Source organism: Priapulus caudatus, unplaced genomic scaffold (assembly GCF_000485595.1).
Source record: "Priapulus caudatus unplaced genomic scaffold, Priapulus_caudatus-5.0.1 Scaffold1005, whole genome shotgun sequence".
NCBI lineage: Eukaryota > Metazoa > Priapulida > Priapulimorpha > Priapulimorphida > Priapulidae > Priapulus > Priapulus caudatus.
The window spans coordinates 15008-36481 of record NW_014578066.1 but is presented as its reverse complement, the minus strand read 5'-3'; the positions used below and the strand labels follow the sequence as shown (position 1 = coordinate 36481).

The 21474-nt window shown below is 40.6% G+C and overlaps 4 protein-coding genes across 4 annotated transcripts; 1 reads left to right on the top strand and 3 right to left on the bottom strand.

Moving 5' to 3' along the window:
- Window positions 1-927: 927 nt before the first annotated feature.
- Window positions 928-5357, bottom strand: LOC106814919 (zinc finger BED domain-containing protein 5-like). The gene is made up of 6 exons (XM_014819302.1): window positions 5270-5357; window positions 3343-3406; window positions 3031-3094; window positions 2490-2745; window positions 1928-2218; window positions 928-1577 (listed from the first exon to the last, which is right to left on the bottom strand). Exons 1-6 carry the CDS (start codon window positions 5355-5357, stop codon window positions 928-930), a joined length of 1413 nt encoding a protein of 470 aa, XP_014674788.1.
- A 3272-nt stretch (window positions 5358-8629) lies between these two features.
- Window positions 8630-11416, bottom strand: LOC106814923. Its single transcript, XM_014819305.1, has one exon. It carries the CDS (start codon window positions 11372-11374, stop codon window positions 9104-9106), a length of 2271 nt encoding a protein of 756 aa, XP_014674791.1. The 5' UTR covers window positions 11375-11416; the 3' UTR covers window positions 8630-9103.
- A 1049-nt stretch (window positions 11417-12465) lies between these two features.
- LOC106814924 lies at window positions 12466-17507 on the top strand. The gene is made up of 9 exons (XM_014819306.1): window positions 12466-12892; window positions 13222-13462; window positions 13665-13949; window positions 14277-14520; window positions 14918-15095; window positions 15579-15800; window positions 16212-16383; window positions 16533-16680; window positions 16868-17507. Exons 1-9 carry the CDS (start codon window positions 12817-12819, stop codon window positions 16916-16918), a joined length of 1617 nt encoding a protein of 538 aa, XP_014674792.1. The 5' UTR covers window positions 12466-12816; the 3' UTR covers window positions 16919-17507.
- Window positions 17508-17685: 178 nt separating this feature from the next.
- Window positions 17686-20313, bottom strand: LOC106814918. Its single transcript, XM_014819301.1, has 3 exons — window positions 19871-20313; window positions 18042-18243; window positions 17686-17697 (listed from the first exon to the last, which is right to left on the bottom strand). The coding sequence occupies exons 1-3, from the start codon at window positions 20113-20115 to the stop codon at window positions 17686-17688; spliced, it is 459 nt and encodes a 152-aa protein (XP_014674787.1). The 5' UTR covers window positions 20116-20313.
- Window positions 20314-21474: the final 1161 nt, after the last annotated feature.

The window sequence follows — 21474 nt, the reverse complement described above, 5'->3', positions numbered from 1 at the left end:
CAACCACCATCAGCCATCATCTGCGGCCATCATCAGCTATTGCTCTCTGTCTTTGTTGAATTTGGCGTGGGGCTTTGCGAACTGGTTGGGTAGCCTGTGCGGCTTCATTCTGCCTTCTTTTGAAATCTTGTAGAGCTTGAGCGTCTTCAACTGATAGGCTGAATTTTCCATCATTGCTGAACTGAACAGTCACTGGCATTATGATGTTGGTCAACGTCACAGTCTTCTTCCTTTCTGGCCTATATCGATACAGTTGTCTATCCGGTTCATACAAATTTACCATTAGCTCAATGGTCTTCTTTTCTGTTGCAGGCATGTCAAGTGATTCTGGAGGTATTCCATATTTCCTCATCCTCTGAACTCGGCCCAATATTAAATCCTCGTTGACAGATATTACACAGTCACAATGGATTCACACAGAGCTTCCAAGGTTTTGTTCAAAGCCCTTCTTTTTCAACCCTGGGGTGTGAGCATGCACCCTTCGCAATCGGTCTAGTGGCAACTTTGGGTTTGCATTTAACTGGGAAACTAAGGTTGACTTGTAGATTGTTTTCCCATTTGCTAACTTAACCACTGGATTTATTTTCCTTCTCTGGGCAGGGTGGTTCTCTGCGGGGTTCTCTTGTTCATCATCACCTTGATCAATTTGTGCAGCTAGCTGCCTAACCTGGCTTCCAACATCTTCTCTTAGTTCAATCTCATTCCGAGTTGGATATATATATACATCAATTGGGGCGGGGTGGGGAAAAAGAATAGTGTAGCTGAGAAGAAAGGCAACACCTTTATTAGGATCCATGCTATTGTGGCGTTTTCCCGTCCCACATCAGAATGTGACGTGGCCGCTCCGCTAGCGTTGCCGGGCCTTCGTTGGCCTGTGATCGCCTTGCTGTCGCTAGCCGCGTTTTTCCGGTAAGGTACGCTCAACCCTTACGCTGATGCGGGCGGATCGGAAGTTCGAAGGGTCGCGCGGAAACGTTTAGCTTCTTGACCAATTCGCAGGTTGACATTGTCAAATTGCAGCCCAATATCATCTATCTTTAGGTCTTTCATGGAGGTTAGATCTCTGATGTGTTCTGGCTTAACAAGCTTCATGGCGAGGCTTCGCAGGAGAGATTCAACAGCGTCCTTGAGTTGATACAACACGGATGCATTCTGTTGGAATATCAGGTTAAACTTGTCGTAGTGTGGAATGACAGTTGTAAGGAATGTAATGTAAACTCGAGTCATAGGGTTGTTCAGCCTTGCTGCGATGGAACGGCTTTTATGGTTTTTACTCTTTGATGAGAAGTAGGACTTCAAGGCGTCGAACTGGGTAAGAAGGTACTTGAGGGCCTTTCCAAGTGATAGCCATCGGGTTGGGCAGTGCTTCTTTACGCTCTGTTCCGCTACTCCAACAAACTCCTGGAACTCTTTAAGATCTTCTCTTCTCTTTGACGACTTATCAAGGTAGAAGTAAATGTCGATAATCAAAGTCTCTACGCATGAGTCTAGTTCTTTGTATGCAGCCTTACAACAGATGTTAACCAGATGACTAGGACATCCAACGTTGTAGACTTCAGGGATCTTCTCCTTCACCCCTGAGAGCATTGAGTTTTTTTGCCTGTGAATAAAATGTCATAATTGTAAATAAAAGTTTGATGTTTGTGTAATTATGTATCTCCTTTGTAAGTCTGTATTTAACCAAGTTAAAAAAATATTTATTGTATTTTAAATATTCAATACCACTGAATACCAAATATATGAATCATTCAATAAAATGTTGCTGTTCATTCAATCAAATAATAAAATTATGCTGGGAAGTATGAGAAATCTACAAATGTTTCATGATAACGGGTCTAATGACTACACAGGTTTTTGGTGAATACCATTTTGTAGGTCAAAGAGAGGAGAATGGGAGGCAAGTGCAGGACATATCAATCATACTCACCAGTGATAACATTGCAGTTGTCAGGTGAGAACCCTGCTACATTATCCCAGCTCAAACCATGTTTGACAAGGGCCAAGTCAACACACTTGAAGATATTCGCTGCGGTACCAATATTACACACAGGGATGTCAAGGAATGCAACCACTGTCTTCTCCTGAAGCTCATCAAAGTACCGCACAAGAATAGCACACTCTTTGTCGCAAAAGATGTCATTGGACTCGTCGATCATGATGGTATATGGCTTATTCTGGACCTTGATGTGGGATAGCATCGACTTAGTTGACTCTGGCTCTGTAATGACAATAATTAAAACATGGTGATTAATAAAAATAAAGAATAATCATAATCATGCACATTTACTTTTTACTTGGTTTACTATCCATCATTAAGTAGCAGCAATATATTCCCTGAGACACAAGGAGGATAATAATATGTAAGTTGGCCCATTGACAAGCATGAGATGTAGGCTGCAGCAGAGAACATTTAAATTTAACCCTTCTGAGTGTTTAATTATCAATAACACAATTAATTGATAAGTTGTTGACCAAAAAAAAAAACTAACCTAGTGCATATTCAACGATGGTAGCTGTCTTTGTGTACGAGCACTTATACTTGGCTATCTTGGAATCGGGAAAGATCATGGGGAAGATTTTTGTAGCATGCTGGGCAACAACAACTGGCAAGTTGTGTTCCACTAGAAGAGCCGTGAAGAGCACCTCTGGATTGATGACTTGGTCTTCAACAGGATCTTTCAGAACATTGAACAGCAGCTTCTTATTCTCGTTGATGTCCTTGGCCTTCGAAGTATGTTGAGAACTCTGAGAAAGTTCACACGAATAAAAATGGTTAGTTTCCAGATTTAATAAAAATGGTGACAAAATGGAGGACAGGAGAGGGAGGTGGGAGGAGAGGGGGAGGGAGGCGGGAGGAAGACAACCCCTTGTACCCCCTTCCTGTTCATTGTCCTGCATGCTTCATTACCCATTAAAATCAACAGTTGGGCTTAACTTTGCATTCCCAGAAAACCAACAATAATTATCTAAAATGCCGTAAAGACAGCAAAATAAATTAAACAAATAGGCCTATTCTAAAAGATGACTGACATTAATAAAGAAGAACTCGTTTCCTGAATGAAGTTTTATATCATTAGAAATTGTAAGCGACAGGCTGAAACAAATGAAAGGGAACTAATGTCAATACAGTATAACGATAACTGTCAGAGTTCTCTCTCTCCGTTAATATAACTAAATGGACAATATCCCATAACTGTACATCCCCCCCCCCAGTTCGAGGGGGCAACGCCGCGAACTCAAGGAGTAATGATGTGTACGCAACTGCGTGTCTGCATATCTGCGCGTAACAAATGTGGTACTACGCACGACTGAAATTTTACGTTTATAATCGTAGCAACAGACCTCAGATGAGCCCAGACGCTTTGCGGCTCTTGTTCGTGGTTCCCACTCTCAGCTGAACATAAATCTGAAGTAACATGGTGGAGTAACATAAACGTTATTGGGTGGTGCCTGTGCCATGTTGCTTCACACCGAATGCTCAAGAACTACATGTAATAGTAATGCATATACTGTTAACAGTCATGAAACAAACCTTTTGCACAACGACATGTCACAACGACGACAACGTCAAACGACACCGACAACGTCAAACAAACGTAATGTCACAAACCTTAATGCATAACACACATTAATAGAGGGATATCATGCGCTGCTTATTACTGTGGACATTGTTCATGTACATGTATGACAACAATTATCAGGCACATATCGTGACACATTGTGCAACAGTGCGAATAATATACACACCGAACCTACACGTATGCTTGTTTACAAATATCTCTGCCAAACCATGCATTGTAAATATACGTGGAAACGAATGTGCAATACAAATTATCAGCAGCTAACTATAGCCATAGGCTAGCATACGTTCCAGTTCCATTAAATGAGCGTCTTTTGTGTAGTATAACGAGTTTTCTGATTCTACGATGCACTTCGTGAAATGAGTAAACGAGAATATTTTTGGATATTTAACGATAAGTATATTTTATTTTACATTCTCCAGGTATGATTGACAATAACTTTGGAAATACATTTTCATTATTATTAGCTCCCATCATTCTAACGCTTCTAGTATGGATAATATTAACGCTGGTATCATCTATTGTTATACAAGCTTTTGGAAACAATTCGGGTTCATATTTAGCGGAACTCGTTACGGTTACCAACCTCAACTTATCGCATATGGCGCTTGAAAAATAAACGTATTACTCGAGGACGCGTCAGTAATATTTTCAATTCTTAACACTTACGATAAAATTACCATTGCCATGTTGAAATCCGTCGAGGCATAATAATAATATAATATTTATTGATTTATATTGCGCACGTTACATGCAGATATGTTCACGTGCGCATTACAAAGGCTGATTATTAAACAGCCTACTGCAACACTGTAAAATATAGATACTTAAATTAGGACAATCTTATAACAATTCCTGATTATAAATAGCTGACTGCAACATTGTAAAATATAGATCCTAAAAGCAACAATAATATGACATTTTCAATCAAATATAACTCAAATCTAATGTACACCTAAAAATATAATGTCTATGTGTTAAAGGCAATGTTAAATAGATGAGTTTTGACTAGGCGTTTAAAAGATTCCAGCGACTTTTCACATCAAATATGACTAGGTAGCTTATTCCATAATTTTGGGGCAGCTGATGAGAAAGCTCGATCGCCAAGTGTAGCCAACGTTTTTACAGCTGGTGGCGCAATTAACATTTGGTTACCAGAGCTCAGACTGTACCGATTAGGTTTCTTTAATGTGACTAATTCCCTGATATAATCTGGTGACATACAATGTAATGCCTTAAAAGTGATGAGTAGCATTTTAAACTCTATACGGAAATAGACTGGCAGCCAATGCAAATGATATAAAACAGGTGATATATGATCAAACTTGGATACATTGCAGATAAGCCGAGCAGCTGCATTTTGGACTCAATCTGTAACTTGATAAGCTGTAACTTATTCAGTTGTACCTGGGGCAGCCCATAAAGTAAACTATTGCAGAAATCAACGCGACTAGTAATGAATGCGTGAATTAGAATTTTTGTTGATTCCGTAGAAAGAAACTTTCGGATCCTTCTAATATTATGAAGATGGAAAAATGAAGTACTGCAGAGTTTGGAAACATGAGTCTCCATCGTTAGCCACGAATCAAACCAGCAACCCAAATTTCTGGTCACGGATACTGGCGAAATGTTTCAACTCCCGACAGTGATATGATAAATGTCCACTTTGCACAGTTGTTGCCGGGTACCTATGATGAGGAATTCCGTCTTGTCGTCGTTCAACATTAGCCGATCAGCAAGCATCCAGTCACGGATATCTTTTATACAGGTTTCCATCACAGAGACAGCATGTTCCTGGATGGCAGAAGCATTTGGATTGAAAGATATGTACAGTTGGGAGTCATCAGCATAGCATTGGATATCCGGCAGATGAGCTTCAAATATTGAGAAAATTTTTGACGCATATATGTTGAAGAGAAGAGGCCCTAGGCATCAGCCTTGTGGATCACCCCACTTGCAGTCGAAGCTGTCTGATAAAGTCCCACGTATTGACACGCGCTGTGATCTGTGTGACAAATAGGATGAAAACCAGTCAAGTGCTTTGCCCGTAATGCCAATCCTAGACTGAAGGCTCTTGAGTAAAATATCATGATCGACAGTATCGAAGGCAGCACTGAGATCCAAAAGCACAAGGAGTGTAACTTGCTGGTTGTTCATGTTCATTAATATGTCGTTCTTAACTTTTAACAGTGCCGTTTCAGTGCTGTGTTGTTTCCTGTACGCTGATTGCATGATCGGGAACAGTCCATTCACGGTCATGTGATTGTAAATTTGATCATGTTTCCTGTACGCTGATTGCATGATCGGGAACAGTCCATTCACGGTCATGTGATTGTAAATTTGATCAAATACTATTTTCTCCGTCAGTTTAGACACATAGGTGAGATTGCTGATTGGGCGGTAATTTTTAAAAACAAGGTCAAGGCCCGGTTTCTTTAACAGGGGTATCACTCCCTTGTTGCAAGCATAGTGAGGTTGTTGCCTAAGAAGATTCACCACGCCAAAAGCAAAGGTCGTCCACGCATTAACGCCTGCTGCACCAACGACCCTGAAAGAATCCAAAAGTTCGTGGACAATTTCCAAGAGGCAATGGAGACCCCCAACCGATGACGTCACCGTCCATTCCAAATGGCTTCAACTTCATGACACTATCTACAGCTCGGTCATCCCAGAATACGGGAGGAAGGAGCGCAGAAATTTAACTGAGATCTATTTTCCTAATATGTTGCTTTAGAAGTTTTTGTTGCAGTTGAGCCAGCCTTGTGCACAAGGAGGTCTGCCTCCAACCGGTTGATGTTTTCTCTCTTCATGACCATTCTTACGAGAATCTGAAAAAGATAATTATATAAAAGAATTTCAAAACAAAATAACATCACTGAAATTAAAGCACAATGGCAAGTAAAAACACTCACGTTTATACTTGTGGTATCTATACATGTAGTGGATGAGCAGCCCAAAGTTTAGGATAATTAAGAAAAAGAGAGCTGCATTATTTAGGGTAAATTACCTCTGGGCACATAACTAAATCAAACATCTTGTTTGGCACGTTGCGTCCCACAATATGAGGTTTCATGAACGTGTAGGTTTCAGGCACCTGGAATGATAGAGAGACTTATAAATATATTTAATATGACGCTACAAGTGGTAAGACGCACCCTATAATTAGCTAGGTATTTTTGGGAAAAAGAATTGGGAATCTTCGGGTGCTAAGTTGCAGGGTGATTTTTGAGGGAATTTTTCAGAAAAAAGTGCATCTTATAAGATGGGAAATATGGTACTCCAATATTTCTCACCCAAATTTAACTGATAAAATATAGAAGTTTTCTAACCATTAAAAAGTCTTCAAGAAGTATTGAATACAAAATCAACTTTACTTTCATCTTAATGCTAGAATCACATGTTATATTCTAATATAGCTGTTGGTACAATTATGAAAAAAATGCCTACAATGTCCTCTGCTAGTAGCATGAGACCTGTTGAGGGCAGTAATGCCTGGACGCTTCTTGGGGTCTGAGTCCTGAACTTTTGTAGCCTCTGGCTGCATTCTGTTCGCATTAAATTTTGTATTATTTTCTGAAAATGCATAAAGATAGTTTGTTTTTAAGGTATTAAAAAATGTGAACTTTGAGTTCCCCACTTGATTCTGGATGAAGCACCTGTCGCCGTCATGTATGGGACGCAGGGGGCGCACATGCTCATTCAGGCTCTCAGACGACTTCACGAATCTCGCTGGTAGCGCGACCTCCTTCGAGTGCCATGCCTCTTGCCATTCTGGGTGGACAAAAGGGTTTGAGTACTTCTCCAGGCGGTTCACGAAAGAGAATGAGTCATGCAGCTGTTTCCCAAAGACGATCTGGGTTGGTGAAACATTGCAGTCCGGATCCGGGGTGTTGCGGAGCTGCAGCAGCGCACGTAGCAACCTGTCATTGTCTAACACGCCTGTCGGACCGACTTTTGACCGTAGGAGACGCTTTGCTGACTTCACGGCCACTTCCGCCCGCCCATTTGACTGAGGGTGGTGAGTGGATGAGACTTGGTGGCTGATGCCCCAGCGGTAGAGAAAGTCGCGAGTGGTGGTGGCGGTGAATTCCGGCCCTCTGTCGCTGGATAACTCCTCCGGCACCCCAAATGTTGCAAAGAATTCGCGAAGACTTGCAATGAGGCCCATAGCTCCTGCCCGTGGCCATGAGGTACCGCACTGTGCTGAAGGCAACTGCATGTGATGCTCTCATCGTGTTGTGCACTGCAGCCAGCGTTGAGGGCACAGGGGTTGGGTTGATGAGGCAAACATTGCTGCAGATTGCGCATCTCCTGAGCCCGACCGAGCGCTACCAACTGAGGGAAAGCTCCTGTTAATGATTTCTAGATCCAGCATGGTCTTGTAGGATAAATAGAAATCAGTTACATCTTGGCTGACGTACACCATGGAGCGAGCGGTGATATTGGTGCCATCTGGTGCTCGGCCCTGTAGGCAGGCGAAAAACGCTCCATCAATGGCGATGGGCGAGGAGTTAGCAGCATTGAGCCCAAGCTTCACTGGCAAGAGATGGCTTTGGGAGAAGCCGGCGTCCAGGTACGAGTGGAGTGACCAGAAGTTTGACTGCGCCCATTGCCATTGCTGTCTCAATCACGAGATTCTAAAGCGGTCATGGTTTGATGCAGTTCGGTCGAAAACTTCTTGTATTTGACACTCTTCAAACCGAAATACGGCTGAAGCCTCAACAGATGTGTCTGAAGGATGCCCAGTACCTGCGCGTACCACCTGGGGTACTCGAGGTCCAAGACATAATACACAGCGAGGAGCTCAATGACAGCCACATTTCCACTCGTGGAACAGCAGCCCACATATGTTCCATCAGCGACAATGTACTGTCCTTTGATAATGTCCTCCGACTTGAAGATCACAAGTTTCGGTGGATCCAGCTCCCTCGATCGAAGGTTTAGTTCCACCTCGTCATCAGGAATATCCTGAAACAAAAATGCATGAATTTTTAAGTAATTGAACAAGATCAATCTTCACAAAATGCACAAAGGCTTCTATTTGAAATATGTGACCGGTGATAGCAAAATCAGTCACATTGACATAAATTTTAAAACGGAGTTTTTATGGCCGCCATATAGCTGACACTTTCAGTTTTCATTTGGAATCAAGTTTTTGTAAATCGGTCGATTAGTTACGAAGTTATGGCATTTTGAATATCATAAGGCTGAAAACTCAATTTTGAGAAAATCGCGTTTAAAGATTAAACAACCTAAATTAGAAAAGGTCCTTAGCAACCATCAGTTTATAAGTGCCAAACTGCCCCAGAATGTCTTATGGGTCATTACACCGCCATATTTTATGCATTCTAGAACTTTTTAAAAAATGTATGCACAACAAATAAGGTTTTTTCGTGGTTAAAAATTTTATTAAAAAAAAATTTTGAAACAAGTTTTCATGTAAACCACTTCCACAATGAAACTATACAGCGTGCTACCGATTAATGTATTAATATCTGATTTTACAAAAATTCACAAAATCACTAGGTTGGAGCTCCTCCACGACCGCGTCGACCACGTCCACGTCCACCACGACCACGTTTCGGTACTAGATTACCCTGATCTAATTGAGTCCCAGGACGCTTTGCTGGTTTGCGAGCTACAAAGTCATTAACTACAGCAGGATCATTAACTATAGCAGGAGCTGGACCAGGTGCAGGACATGTAATGTCGCGAGTCTCAATGGAACAAAATTCTCTGATTTTGTCAAACAAATAAAGTTTCCTTTCGTATGATAATCCTGGGGGTGGTATTGTTCCAGGCTTCGATGCTTGGGGCAAGTTGTTGACATCTCTTAGTAGTTGAAAATTTTCCTCAGCCGAATCTGCATATTCCTTCCGGAATACTTCACCTGGATGTGCTGCATCAAACCGGAAATGTTGAAACTTCTTAATCCCCGGCACGGTTCTGAAGTACAGCGACAAGAATTTATTCCAGTCATAGTATGGGACAATAACATCACCAGAAGAAGTTCCAACTTTCTGGGCAATATTTGTCCCCACTATCGTGCTACTGTTTACGACATCTACAAAATTATCCAACGATGAAACCATTGTACGCCTGTATTTCTGTTTAACAAGCCCAAAACACCAATCGGGGGCAAATTTCGTATGTCCCGCTACTAAGAAGTTCAAGCTAATCGATCGATGTAGTCCATTAATTATGCGCCACGCAAGGTACCACAACATAAAGTTATTTTTATTTTGACCACTGCAGTTATCACAGTGCAATTCTAAGTCTTTTTCACCGAAGCCGTAGTGGTCAAAAAAATAATCTAGGTAGCTTATCACAGCATTGGCACCTTTCGATATTAGCACAGCTTCATCAATGACAAAATTCACCTGTTGTGGCACCGCTTCACAAGCAACACCAAAGATGCCACATTTCCTTGGCACTAGGAAATACATTGGCCCTGGCTGGTATGGGTCGTTAGGGTAGTGTACTTGCTGCGCGTAATCGAAGCTGTAATGCATCTTTATATCCCGAGACATTGGTGCATTCTTCCCTAGTTTTATGGCACTATCCTTGAATGTATTAGAGGCTTTCTTTACCATGTCTTGGTATAGCGTCCGCTCCAGCGTTACTTTGACCAAATGGTCCTGCTGCTTCAAGAGCTCGGCTGACTTTTCAGCCTCTGGTATGTTCATGCTTCGGTATATCCTCGAATTATTTTTCTGGCATGTCCAGCAAAGATCCGTCATCGGTTTTGTCATAACAATGTATGGTACAAGGGACCGCCACAAGTTCCGAAAGGAATGAACTTTCACCGCACGATACCCTTCTGCATTCATTGCTGACTGGTAGAGCCGCCAAATACTTGCTTTGGTGTACATCGATGGAAGCAGTTTTATGTCAAAACGCTTGAATCCCGGTACTCGTCCAGGTAGTACTAACGCATGAACTTCAGAAAAATTTACGATGAAGGTAACAACTCTTGATACATCTTCAAACGTTAAAAATCTTGCGTTAGTTTTTTGTTTTCCTCCGGACTTTTTGTGGCGTGGTGTCAATCCATGCTCCTTGTAGTGCTTCAGTAAAGCTGTCAATTTGTCCTGACTGATGCAGTGCAGGAACTTGAATGTCTCTCGGCAGATACGGGTTCCTTCAACGCAGTAACATGTTCTTTGATGTTTTCGTTGTGTCTGCCTTTTTCTTTTTGATGATGCGGTTGTTTCTTTCATATTGATACCAGAACTAAGTTTGCCTAACAGTATCAAGTCCTTTTCATACGCTGGCAGGCTGGACATAGTTGTTCGCAGTTCATGCATAAATTCGGTCGACAATGCGGTGCAACACGGATTGCCATCATTGAGACAGCAGCTATTTTTTGAAGACTTTACAACACATGTAAAATTGACAATTTTTTCGGTTTCACCTGCATAGTCCTCATGATTTACGATGCTTACATTTTCCATTACGATTGCGATTTCATCAAAAACAATATCATCGCCGGCATCCTCGACATCACCATCATCAATACTGGCGGCTTCGCCATCTAGACTGGCACTAGATATATCACTTAGGCCTAATTCATTTTGACCAACAATTTTAAGTTCATTGTGGGAATTAAGCTCACATTCATCACTACCCTCATCACTTACTTCCTCATCTGATTCAGGACTAGTGCCAGTAGGGGCACAAAAATAATCTTCAACAAGTGTCTGCCACTGTTGAGCGTTGGCTCCAAATTCAAGATTACATGAACGCAAATTGTTCAGAGAACTCGCCACATCAAGTTCTTTGGATAACTCCATAATATAATCTCAATAAACACGTAAGAACAAGCTATAATACACATGAAACTTAAAGAGGATCTGCAATGTCTTTCTAAAAACCACAAATAATAGATAAATAAACATGAGTATAATAATTGTCTGGCATTCTGATTGTTTTTTTTCGTGAAAAATCGCGCATAATTAAGTTATGGCCCTTGAAACATCACCTGTCAAAATCCACTCGCGTTCGGCAAACATCGGCAATTTCCGGATCTGACGTCATTTGAAGAACGCAGCTCGCCTAGTTACGCGACGCTAACTATAGAAGTGAACGAGCGAGTTTGTATTTCGAGTCAAATTTATCTAATTTTTACGATGCCACGCAGATGTGTTGCGGCCAATTGCTCGCACACAGGTAGTGGATTATACAAGTGGCCGAAAGACGAAAATCAGAGAAAGAAATGGACATCATTTGTCCAATCTAAGCGAGCGAAGTGGGCGGTGTCAGACTCGAGCGTGCTGTGTATGAAGCACTTCACGGAGGACTGCTTCCTTAACTTCATGGCTTTTCAGCAAGGATTTGCGAAGCAGTAAGCAAACTTTTTCTGTGATGTAGATATACCTGGATTATATAGCAGCTGACTATACAATGTTTGAAAGTTTTCGTGCCCTCTCTATATAATAATAATGTATCTGTCCCGTACGTATACTATACGTAGCTGCACACGCCACACCAGCCCTGGCGTCCAGCTGAGCTGAACAGGCACGTACTAGGCCTAGTTGAAGAGTGATTTTGTACCCGTGTATCCCGGGGGTTTCTTCATAATATAGAACTAGTGTAACGTCATAACCTCGTAAATAATACTAATAGTCTTCAAAGTCCAAGGGACTATACCGAATATATATATATATATAGTATGTGTGGGCGCTGTTATGTGTGTGGCGTCGTGCAATTGTGCTGGTGTGTCAGTGGTGCGTGCTGTGTGTCTGAGTGTGCGCGTGCATTCGTGGTGTGGCACAGCCCGGTGCGTGTGTGCGTGCATGCGTGCGCGTGTCTGTTGTGTGCGTGTGCGTGTGTGTATGATATGATATTTTATATTATGACATTGTAACATACTATATATACTACTGAATCATGCACGTTGTTGTTAGTATAACTATTAGACGCTATTTAGACGTTGAGATTATTAAAGATCTATATGAAATAAATTTGTCTTAAATCCGTATTGAAGTAGAGTAAGTAAATGATGGATTCATAACGTCTTTCTAGGCTGAGGTTAGCACACGATGTGATTCCATCAATACACGTCGTGCTTCCTCAATCATCACCAGCAACACCGCAGCCTTCTACATCTGGTAGCACCCCTGGCTCCCGCACAGCATCCATCAAACGAGAGAGGAAGAGAGTGGTTTCACAGCTCATCTATGACACTGGCAGGCCTAGTGCTGGTCAAAGTGATGTCAGTAATGATGATGAAGAGATGACTGAGACCGAAGGCGAAGAGCAGGGTGCAGACATACCTCTTAATGTGGAAAAATTAACTACACTCTCAAAGAGTAAGTACATTGAATTGTAATAGAAAAGATAATCTTGAAGAGTGTTGAAGGGAAACAAGATTCTAGGTGTAATGCATTTTTTCAGTTAAAAGCAGGTTTAAATTATGCTAAATCAAATATTCATGGTTTAGTATTTATTAAATATGTTTGTAAACCATGTTATAAATATGTAAACATTTGGGATGTGGGCCCCCAAGGATGCTTGGCACGAGTAGTTGAATTAGAACGGTTTTTCCCATAAACCAGCTTAAAACCCCACCCATATTACCCCTAGTTATCCCCGGCTACCTTGAAATTTATAAACTTAATTTGATACATTTTTATTTTAGAAACTCAGACTCTTGTTTGGAGACCAAAATCGACGAAACCTGCCATTCACAAAAAAACACGGGGAACACAGACAACATTTCGAATTCAACATGCCACTAAGCCTAAAATTAGACATCAAACTCCAACTCCCCACAGCGATAGCGAATCAGATAGTACAGATATACCAGCTGATGACAAAGACATCGAATATCTTCCAGACACCATTGAAGATCCTGATGTCGAGCACTTTGAGGAAATGATGTAATTATAAGAGCTTATTTCTACACTGTCTACTAATTTAACGTGAAGTGAAAAAACGCAATTTATTTTATTAGAACACGATACAAGTCTGTTATCATGAAATCTTGCAATTGCAATTGTTTTTACTACTTTTGATTTTGGACCTACTGTAAGCTATATATGTGGAACTTAATTACTTAATTTGGATATTAATTACTTTCAGAGATGATGACAAGGAACAACCACACAAACAGAAGAAGTACGTTGTTTTCCAGTCTGCACTATTGATGCTGTTTACATCATGCATCATGTGCAGGCAAGAAAACAAACGCTACAGAAAAGTTCGTGGGTCAATGGTAACTGTGAAGACGGTGTGTCCGAGCTGCAGTTACACCCACCTGTGGGACAGCCAACCCAGGATTAGGAACATCCCACTCCTGAACATTCTGCTCAGTGCTGCCATAGCTTTTACTGGTCTCCTTCCGAACAAAACTCTACGACTTTTCAAGTGAGAGGATAATACATTTGATTTGATTTATGAAATTCAGTGTATACCAGGCAATGAGTAAAAATGTTTCAACATATAGTACAGTTTAACCACGTAGTTCATACCATTATTTGATATATAAAGTCAAGGAATGTGTACTCTACGTGTACATGAAAGATTATCAAGTATTTTTTTATAACGAAGAATTCTATATATACGTGTAACTTTCATATGTGAACAACATGGGGCAAAATATCACTCAGATGAATGAAGAAGGTCAAGCTGACAAAGTTATAGTTGAGTTGAAAGTCTTATTACCACATAACTCTTGAATTGATCATTTTTCAGATTACTCAACATCCAATGCCACGCAGCCCGGACATTCTTTCACCACCAGCGCCACTACCTGCATAATGCTGTATCAAAAACATGGAAGGCAAGTCAGGAAAAACTGTTTGCAAAACTCGAAGGAAAGGACTTAACCTTGGCTGGAGATGCGAGATGTGACTCTATGGGACATTCAGCAAAATTTGGAAGTTACTGTCTCCTAGAAGTTGGCACCAATAAGATCTTGTCATTGCAGTTAGTCCAGGTAATTGATTTATCAAATTTGCACATATTTTGTTTGAATAGCTGTGTCACTTACTAGTCTAATTTGTAGGGCTGTAACGATCCACCGAACCAGCCAGCGGCTGCAGCACATCGCTAACGCGTTTACAGGGCTGCAGTGACCCGAGTTTCAGGTCTCCATACAGATTTGTTATTTCATAAACCAACAGATCCGCTCAAAATCTGAAAACATCCGTACAAAGAAAATTTAAGTTTCTGATCACTTCGACACTTCATTATTTTTTGGCAAATCTTTGTTGAGCAAATATTTTTGAGTATATTTGGTAAATTTTGTCTTGTGAGATTCATCTACGTATTACTTCGTGCTTCAGCAATTTGGTTTATAACTTGAACTGTTCTGGTTAATTTGCTCTTTTCAGAGCAATGAGACCAAAGGCAGTTACCACATGGAATTAGAAGGTCTGAAGCGATGTCGGCAGGAATTATCTGCATTCAACACCACTGCATTTATAAGCGACAGGCACAGACAAATTGCCAAGTGGGTACGAGAAAACTGGGCCATCAAACATTGCTTTGACTGCTGGCACATTGTTAAAGGTAAAAGCAACAGTTAGGTTTGTTACAATATATATTATTGTTTAGAGAGTAGGAGTGACAATTTTGTAAATAGGTGGACCGGTTAAACCTATTTATTTCTCATCTGCTATAGCAAATCCGCTACAGGGTGCGGAACTAACGGGAGTCCGGAGTCAAATAATTTATTTTCGGACTCCCTGATTTTACATATTCAGGAGTCCGTGTGACTCCCTGAAAATTCTGCTATATGCACTAACTAGTTCGTTCCACAGCATTGCCTCGCGGAATTATCGTATTTTTCCAGCAAATGTCCCCAAGAAAATTTAGCAGACGTGCACCGCAAATGTCCTGCAATGTCGAACGCGTTATTGTTAATATTTTAGTTTTGAACTTTAGATTGCAGACTCCCTCATTTTGCTGCGGACTCTCTCTTTTTGAGGGTACGGACTCCCTACTTAAATAGTTAATTTCTACAGTTAATCACTGTTTATTTTGTGTGCGAAGGAATGACCAAAAAAATGGAAGCGCTATCCAGGAGACAGAATCTTGGGGCTATTAAGGACTGGATTCAGAGCTTGAAATGCCATCTATACTGGTGTGCCCTATCCTCAAAAGATGGGGAGGAAATTAAAGAGAAATGGCTGGCCTGTGTCGACCACATCCAAAACAGACATGACAAGTGCTCACATCCTCCACTCACCAAGCAGAAGAAATGGCTTAAACCAGGTCAGTAACCATAAATACGGAAAACAATGTATATCGTGTTCTTCTGCTGTTGTTCACTGATAACAAAACAGATTGGAATTACCCATTTTTTTATATTATGGTAACATCATCCCCGTTTGGTCTCTGGATGAGTATCAAATTACCTACTTTTACGACTAATTGATTTGGCAGGAATGTGAATGAGTGAACACTGCTCTTATTAACCACCACCTGTCCACCCTTCATCCAGCAAACCTGCTGTCAGGTGTTACCTACTACATAAATAAAAATACCCTAATTGTTGCGTTTTGTGCCAATCTTGTTGGAATTGTTGATATAAAAACTTGATTCGTCCTTTTCGGTTACACCATACTCTCATACCGTACCTCATCACCTAATTACAAAGCCATACCCTAATATGTTTTTTTAAAGGAAGTGAAGCATGTGAACAGCTGGTGGACCCAATTACAAAAACGATGTTCATAAATGACATCATGAAGATGTCGTCTATTGGCCAGACCAGTGGGGTCGAATCCTACCACAGCCTGGTTAACCAGTTTGCCCCCAAAATGTACAAGTTCTCACACACAGGAATGGTTAGCAGGTGATTACAATTTATGACTGCTCTTGTTAAGAACGAAATGTTCTATGAGCAAACATCTCAAAACGAACTATTTTCAGATCACTAAGTGATGAAACCAGATCAGTGTACTTTTTAGGTTGCTTCAAAGCATCGATCATTTGCATTTGTAGAATCACTCTTGCTGCGCTGCATTACAACGAAAATGCAGGCCGGCCAACAGCAACAACGAAAGAAGGCGAACACAGGTACAAAGTTGCGTTCCCGAAATACAAGTCTGGGGATACTCTCTGCGCCCTGTTAGAGTCAAAGAAACATATGGTATGTATGTACACAGTGATTATTTTGCAGTTGTCAGCATAGATAAATAGCCATAGTATCTTTTTCTTACACAATGTTTACTTCATGGATTATATGTTACAGACACACGCACAATAAAGCTTTTTTCCGATTTAGTCTAACTTTGTGTTTTTTTAACACAGTTTTGCACACGTTTGCCTGTTTCCAGGTTATGTTGAAAAGTGCTTTCAAATGGTGTATCATGAACTGGCCACTCTGAAACGGAGCATCCCCCAAGAGCCTCCGCCACTTGCTGCAGAATATGCTAAGCCAGATAAAATAGACATCATTAAGCAACAAAAAAAACGATTTAAACCCACAGATATGTAGGGGACTGTGCAATTATAAGACATGGACAGGGGAAATCCAAGAATTATGCTACTATTATATTCGGTCCTGGAAAGTACTGATATTATGCTGTTACATTTTATTTCGGGACATCTTAAAATTTATGTTAACACTTTTAATCCGGGAAAGTCCTAGAAATATGCTATTACTTTTGATCCGGGACGTCTTAAAATTTATGCTATGTTTGATCCGGGAAAGTTCTAAAATTATGCTATTACTTTTCAACCGGGACGTCTTAAAATTTATGCTATGATGTTTGATCCGGGAAAGTTCTAAAATTATGCTATTACTTTTGATCCGGGACGTCTTAAAATTTATGCTATCATGTTTGATCCGAGAAAGTTCTAAAATTATGCTATTACTATTGATCCGGAAGTCATGTAACTTGTGCAATTATTACGTTTGATCCTGTTATTTGTGCTTATACTGTTTTTACAAATATTAAAATAATAACAAAACAATGTTGTTAACGTTGTGTTACTTTTACTTGCAAATTTCATCACAATTCTGTCACAACAGTTGTTCATTAAAAAATGGGTAATGATCTGGAGATTAAAGGAATAAATGTAATGCTTAGTGCAAAAGTTTTTTGGCTGTGAATTAGTGCATGTGATTGCAATACATATTGCCAAACGACAGTTAGTTACGTTTCTGTGAATATAAATACCCAAACTGTTAGCTACACTTTGCTGTACAATGGTGATTGACTCAAGCTTGTTGTCGTTGTCATGTTGAAGCTAGATCCAAAATCCGTCGGTCAGCGGTGGGTGTGTACTAGTTCAGGTGTGGTAAGTGCTGGTGTGCTGCTGGCTGGAATCCCTTGAAAAGGCATGGCTTCTCGTCTGGTGGTGGAAAGTGCGCGCGGATACAAGATATGGCACATGCTGGTAAAACCACCATAGTGTCTCTCCCCAAGTATCCAAAGCACCAATGAACTAGCTGTCGGTATGCAATGTGGCGGTACTTTGCATGCATAGGTCCCTCAAATGCATTACCGCGGTATTGCTGTCGATAGGCAAACCATGCAACCTGCAGGCCCATGGGTCAAGGCACACGACTTGCATACCAGGGTGATCCGTGATGCATTTTACATTTGTCATCTGAGCTTCTGCTATTTTAGCAACCACCTCTGGGATTTCTGCGCAGCACACACATTTTCTTGCCGTGGTCATTGTTTGGCAGTTGAAGCAAACACACCTGTTAAAAACAAGATATGGTGTTATTAAAATATCAAATCGGTAGCATTGGTATACTGATTTACTGGTACCTATCAATTTTCGAAAGCGTACTCGATACCGGTATGCACATGCTGTCTGTATAGCACATATCGGAGTATCTTTTCTACGTGAACGACACAACTTTGTCTTCCATTATAACAACTTTTTTTATTTCTGCGATTTTTTCTCTGAAAACCAGTTATTTTGTCGATGCTATTTTGTAGCCTAAAAGTAACACCTATTGGTGTTACACAAAGCGTTGTTTAGGCACTACTGTTTCTAGCTCCTCCAGGTAATATCTTGACAATGTACTATTTTTTCATAATCGCGATGCATATAGTGTATTGTGTGATCACAGACAAGGTAAGTAAGCATTGTTTCAGAAATAGTTTACCGACACCTAGTCTTATTTAAGACTGCAAATCAAGCCTGTGTATACATGTAGTTTTACACATGTTTTAGTTACTTGCTTACACATGCTTGGTACTTTATATGTGTAACACGTACATGCAATTTTTTATGCATGCAATGCATTGCACATTATAATAATTTATAGTTCATATTGATAATGCTTTATCGTTTCCAATAGCTATATAGATTACTGGTTCCTTATGTTTACAGAAAATTTACATACAATGAAAAATTGTTTCTAGACAGAACTCTACAAAAACAGGGTTGATGGTGGTTTGAGAATTGTTATTTAAGACTTCCAAAATATTCATATTGGCCAGATGTGCTTCATTTTATTTTAAGCACCACGTTTTTATAGTAGTAACATCAACAGTAGGGCTCATAGGGTCTATGTCCACCCAGGGTACTGCCGGAACGTACCCTCGGGCTTACGACGTCGTCACTACCGGAACGTACCCTGGTCACTATTTGATATTGGTTAGGGTTAGCTCCAAGAAACGGTATGCTAGGTTAGATTTTGCTAGGTGTATTGACGTTAGTCACACAGCCTGGTCGGGTTAGGTTAGGTTAGGATTAGGGTTAGGGTTCGATTAGGGAGTAGGCCTAGCGACTCCCTAGACTCGTTAGTGGAGTAGACGAGGTACGGTTCGGCATATTAATAGTACCAGTGTACGTTCCGGCAGTCCCGGGGACATAGACCCTCTCAGCAACAGTAGGTAGATAGACGAGTACAGCAGATATGTAGACTAAGCAAAGGGCGCTACGAAATGTACATTTGAGCAACGTGTGCCGCTTGAATAATAGAAACTATAAATTAACAGCTAAACATTACAACTGCTAATTTGCAATAACTAAATATAGAGGGTGCATAAATAATACTTCAGACTTGAGCCCATACTATAGCTTAACAACGGCCACAAGACAAGTTAGACTAGTACACACCCACCGCTGACCGACGGCTTTTTGATCTAGCTTGCACATGACAACGTGACACGTCAACAAGCTGGAGTCATCGCCATTGTTACGATTGTACAGCGAGGTGTAACTAACAGTTTGCCACTAGTAGGGCATGCTACTAGTCAGTTACTGAGTAGTCACTACAAAAGTATTATAGTTTCAGTACTACAGGTACATTAGGCTATCATTCTTCTGAAAACTTCTCAGTAATTCACTAAACATGTAAAAATTATGCTTACCATTCACTCAGGCAATCGACGTTTAGTCTCACACTAGTCACTATTTCAACGTTTCCTGCGACGTCGTTTACTTCCTCATCCGATGCATCTGGCTCATACATATGTGGGCCAATCACTACTTCTCCTTCCATACTAGCTTCACCAGTCTCAGAGAACTCAATATCTTCATTATCATGACTTTCACTTGCTGATTCTGTCAAAAAATCGCTCTGCGCTATGTTACTTTCTACGTTCGTGTCAGACATGTTCTTCAAATGACGTCACATCCGCCGCTGGGAAATTCGGCGCCGTTTTCAAACGCAATCTTCGGAAATGTGTAATAGTGAGCCAGCTGACCGTGTTACAGATGAATTATGCATGCTATCGTGAAATATAGACATTTCTCCCCAACATATACCAAAATTATTAGATATAATCGCATAAAAATAGATATTGCAGGTCCTCTTTAACGCGACAATTTTTATAATTCCTTTGTTTACGATCGCTTTCGAACATGAGCGTGACTTCAGCCAATCACGGAAGCGCTTTTACTAAAAATGACGTGACGTATAGCAACAAAGGAACTATGTTTACAGGTCTTTTAGAGCATTTAATTGGTCAAAGACGACGTCATACACTAAACCTGTATTAATACGCAGCTCCGCCCAAGGCTGATCTAAATGTAGATGTGAAAATCAGGGAAATCGGCTGAGAAATGGTGGATCATTGCGCGATAGAAAAAAGGGCTTTGTTTCAACTTTTTCGGCTTAATTTAACATAATAGTTCTATTTAAATCACAAATTTAAATGCTTTTAAATCTTGATTTGATGGAATTGACCACACTAGGTGTTAGAAAACATTCTAAAGTATAATAATAATGTGTACATTAGAAATAGATATTTTTAGTGTTAATGCCTTCAATGGGCTATTACGCGAAATGAACTTGTGCGACTTCCGACTGATTTTGCTATCACCGGTCACATATGTGCACCATTTTCTCATGCTCAAACTCCTTTTCAGAATGCAGTCTCTTCTCCACCGTGTTCCAATCTGTGTAATGAGGCAATTACACTGCAAGATGTTCCGCAAATATGTATTAGGCAAGATTCTTTTCAATGCCAAGGACAACAATGAGATTGTTTGTGATATTCCATTTTGTTCGAAGCCTTCAGGNAGGTGAGACAATTTTGCGATCATGTGGTGCGTCTATCACCAAATCAATGTTATTAAGCCGTCTTAGAAATTTATAGGAGTAAGGTTGGCCAAAGTCCTGAAGAATTTTCTCAGTGAATTTTTTTACCTTCTAAATAAGTTTTTGTGCCGTTTCTTCTCTTTATAGGTTGTCTCATGGCTTGCCTCGTGGAACAACCAGAGAGATGGACACCATCACGTTGACGATACCCAAGCAACAAGCAAACAGACGGAGACAGTGGTGGGAGATTTGTTTCTGCATGGCTCGAATAGCACTTCTATATCAGGTCGTGGAAAGATCGAGGCGGGGGGGGGGGTTAAAATGCGTAAATGCAGTGAAAATTTCAATGAGTAATCGCCAATTCCAAAATCTGGGAAGTCCACATTATGGGTCTACCAGTAGAACTGTTTTGCATTGCTCTAGAACTAAATT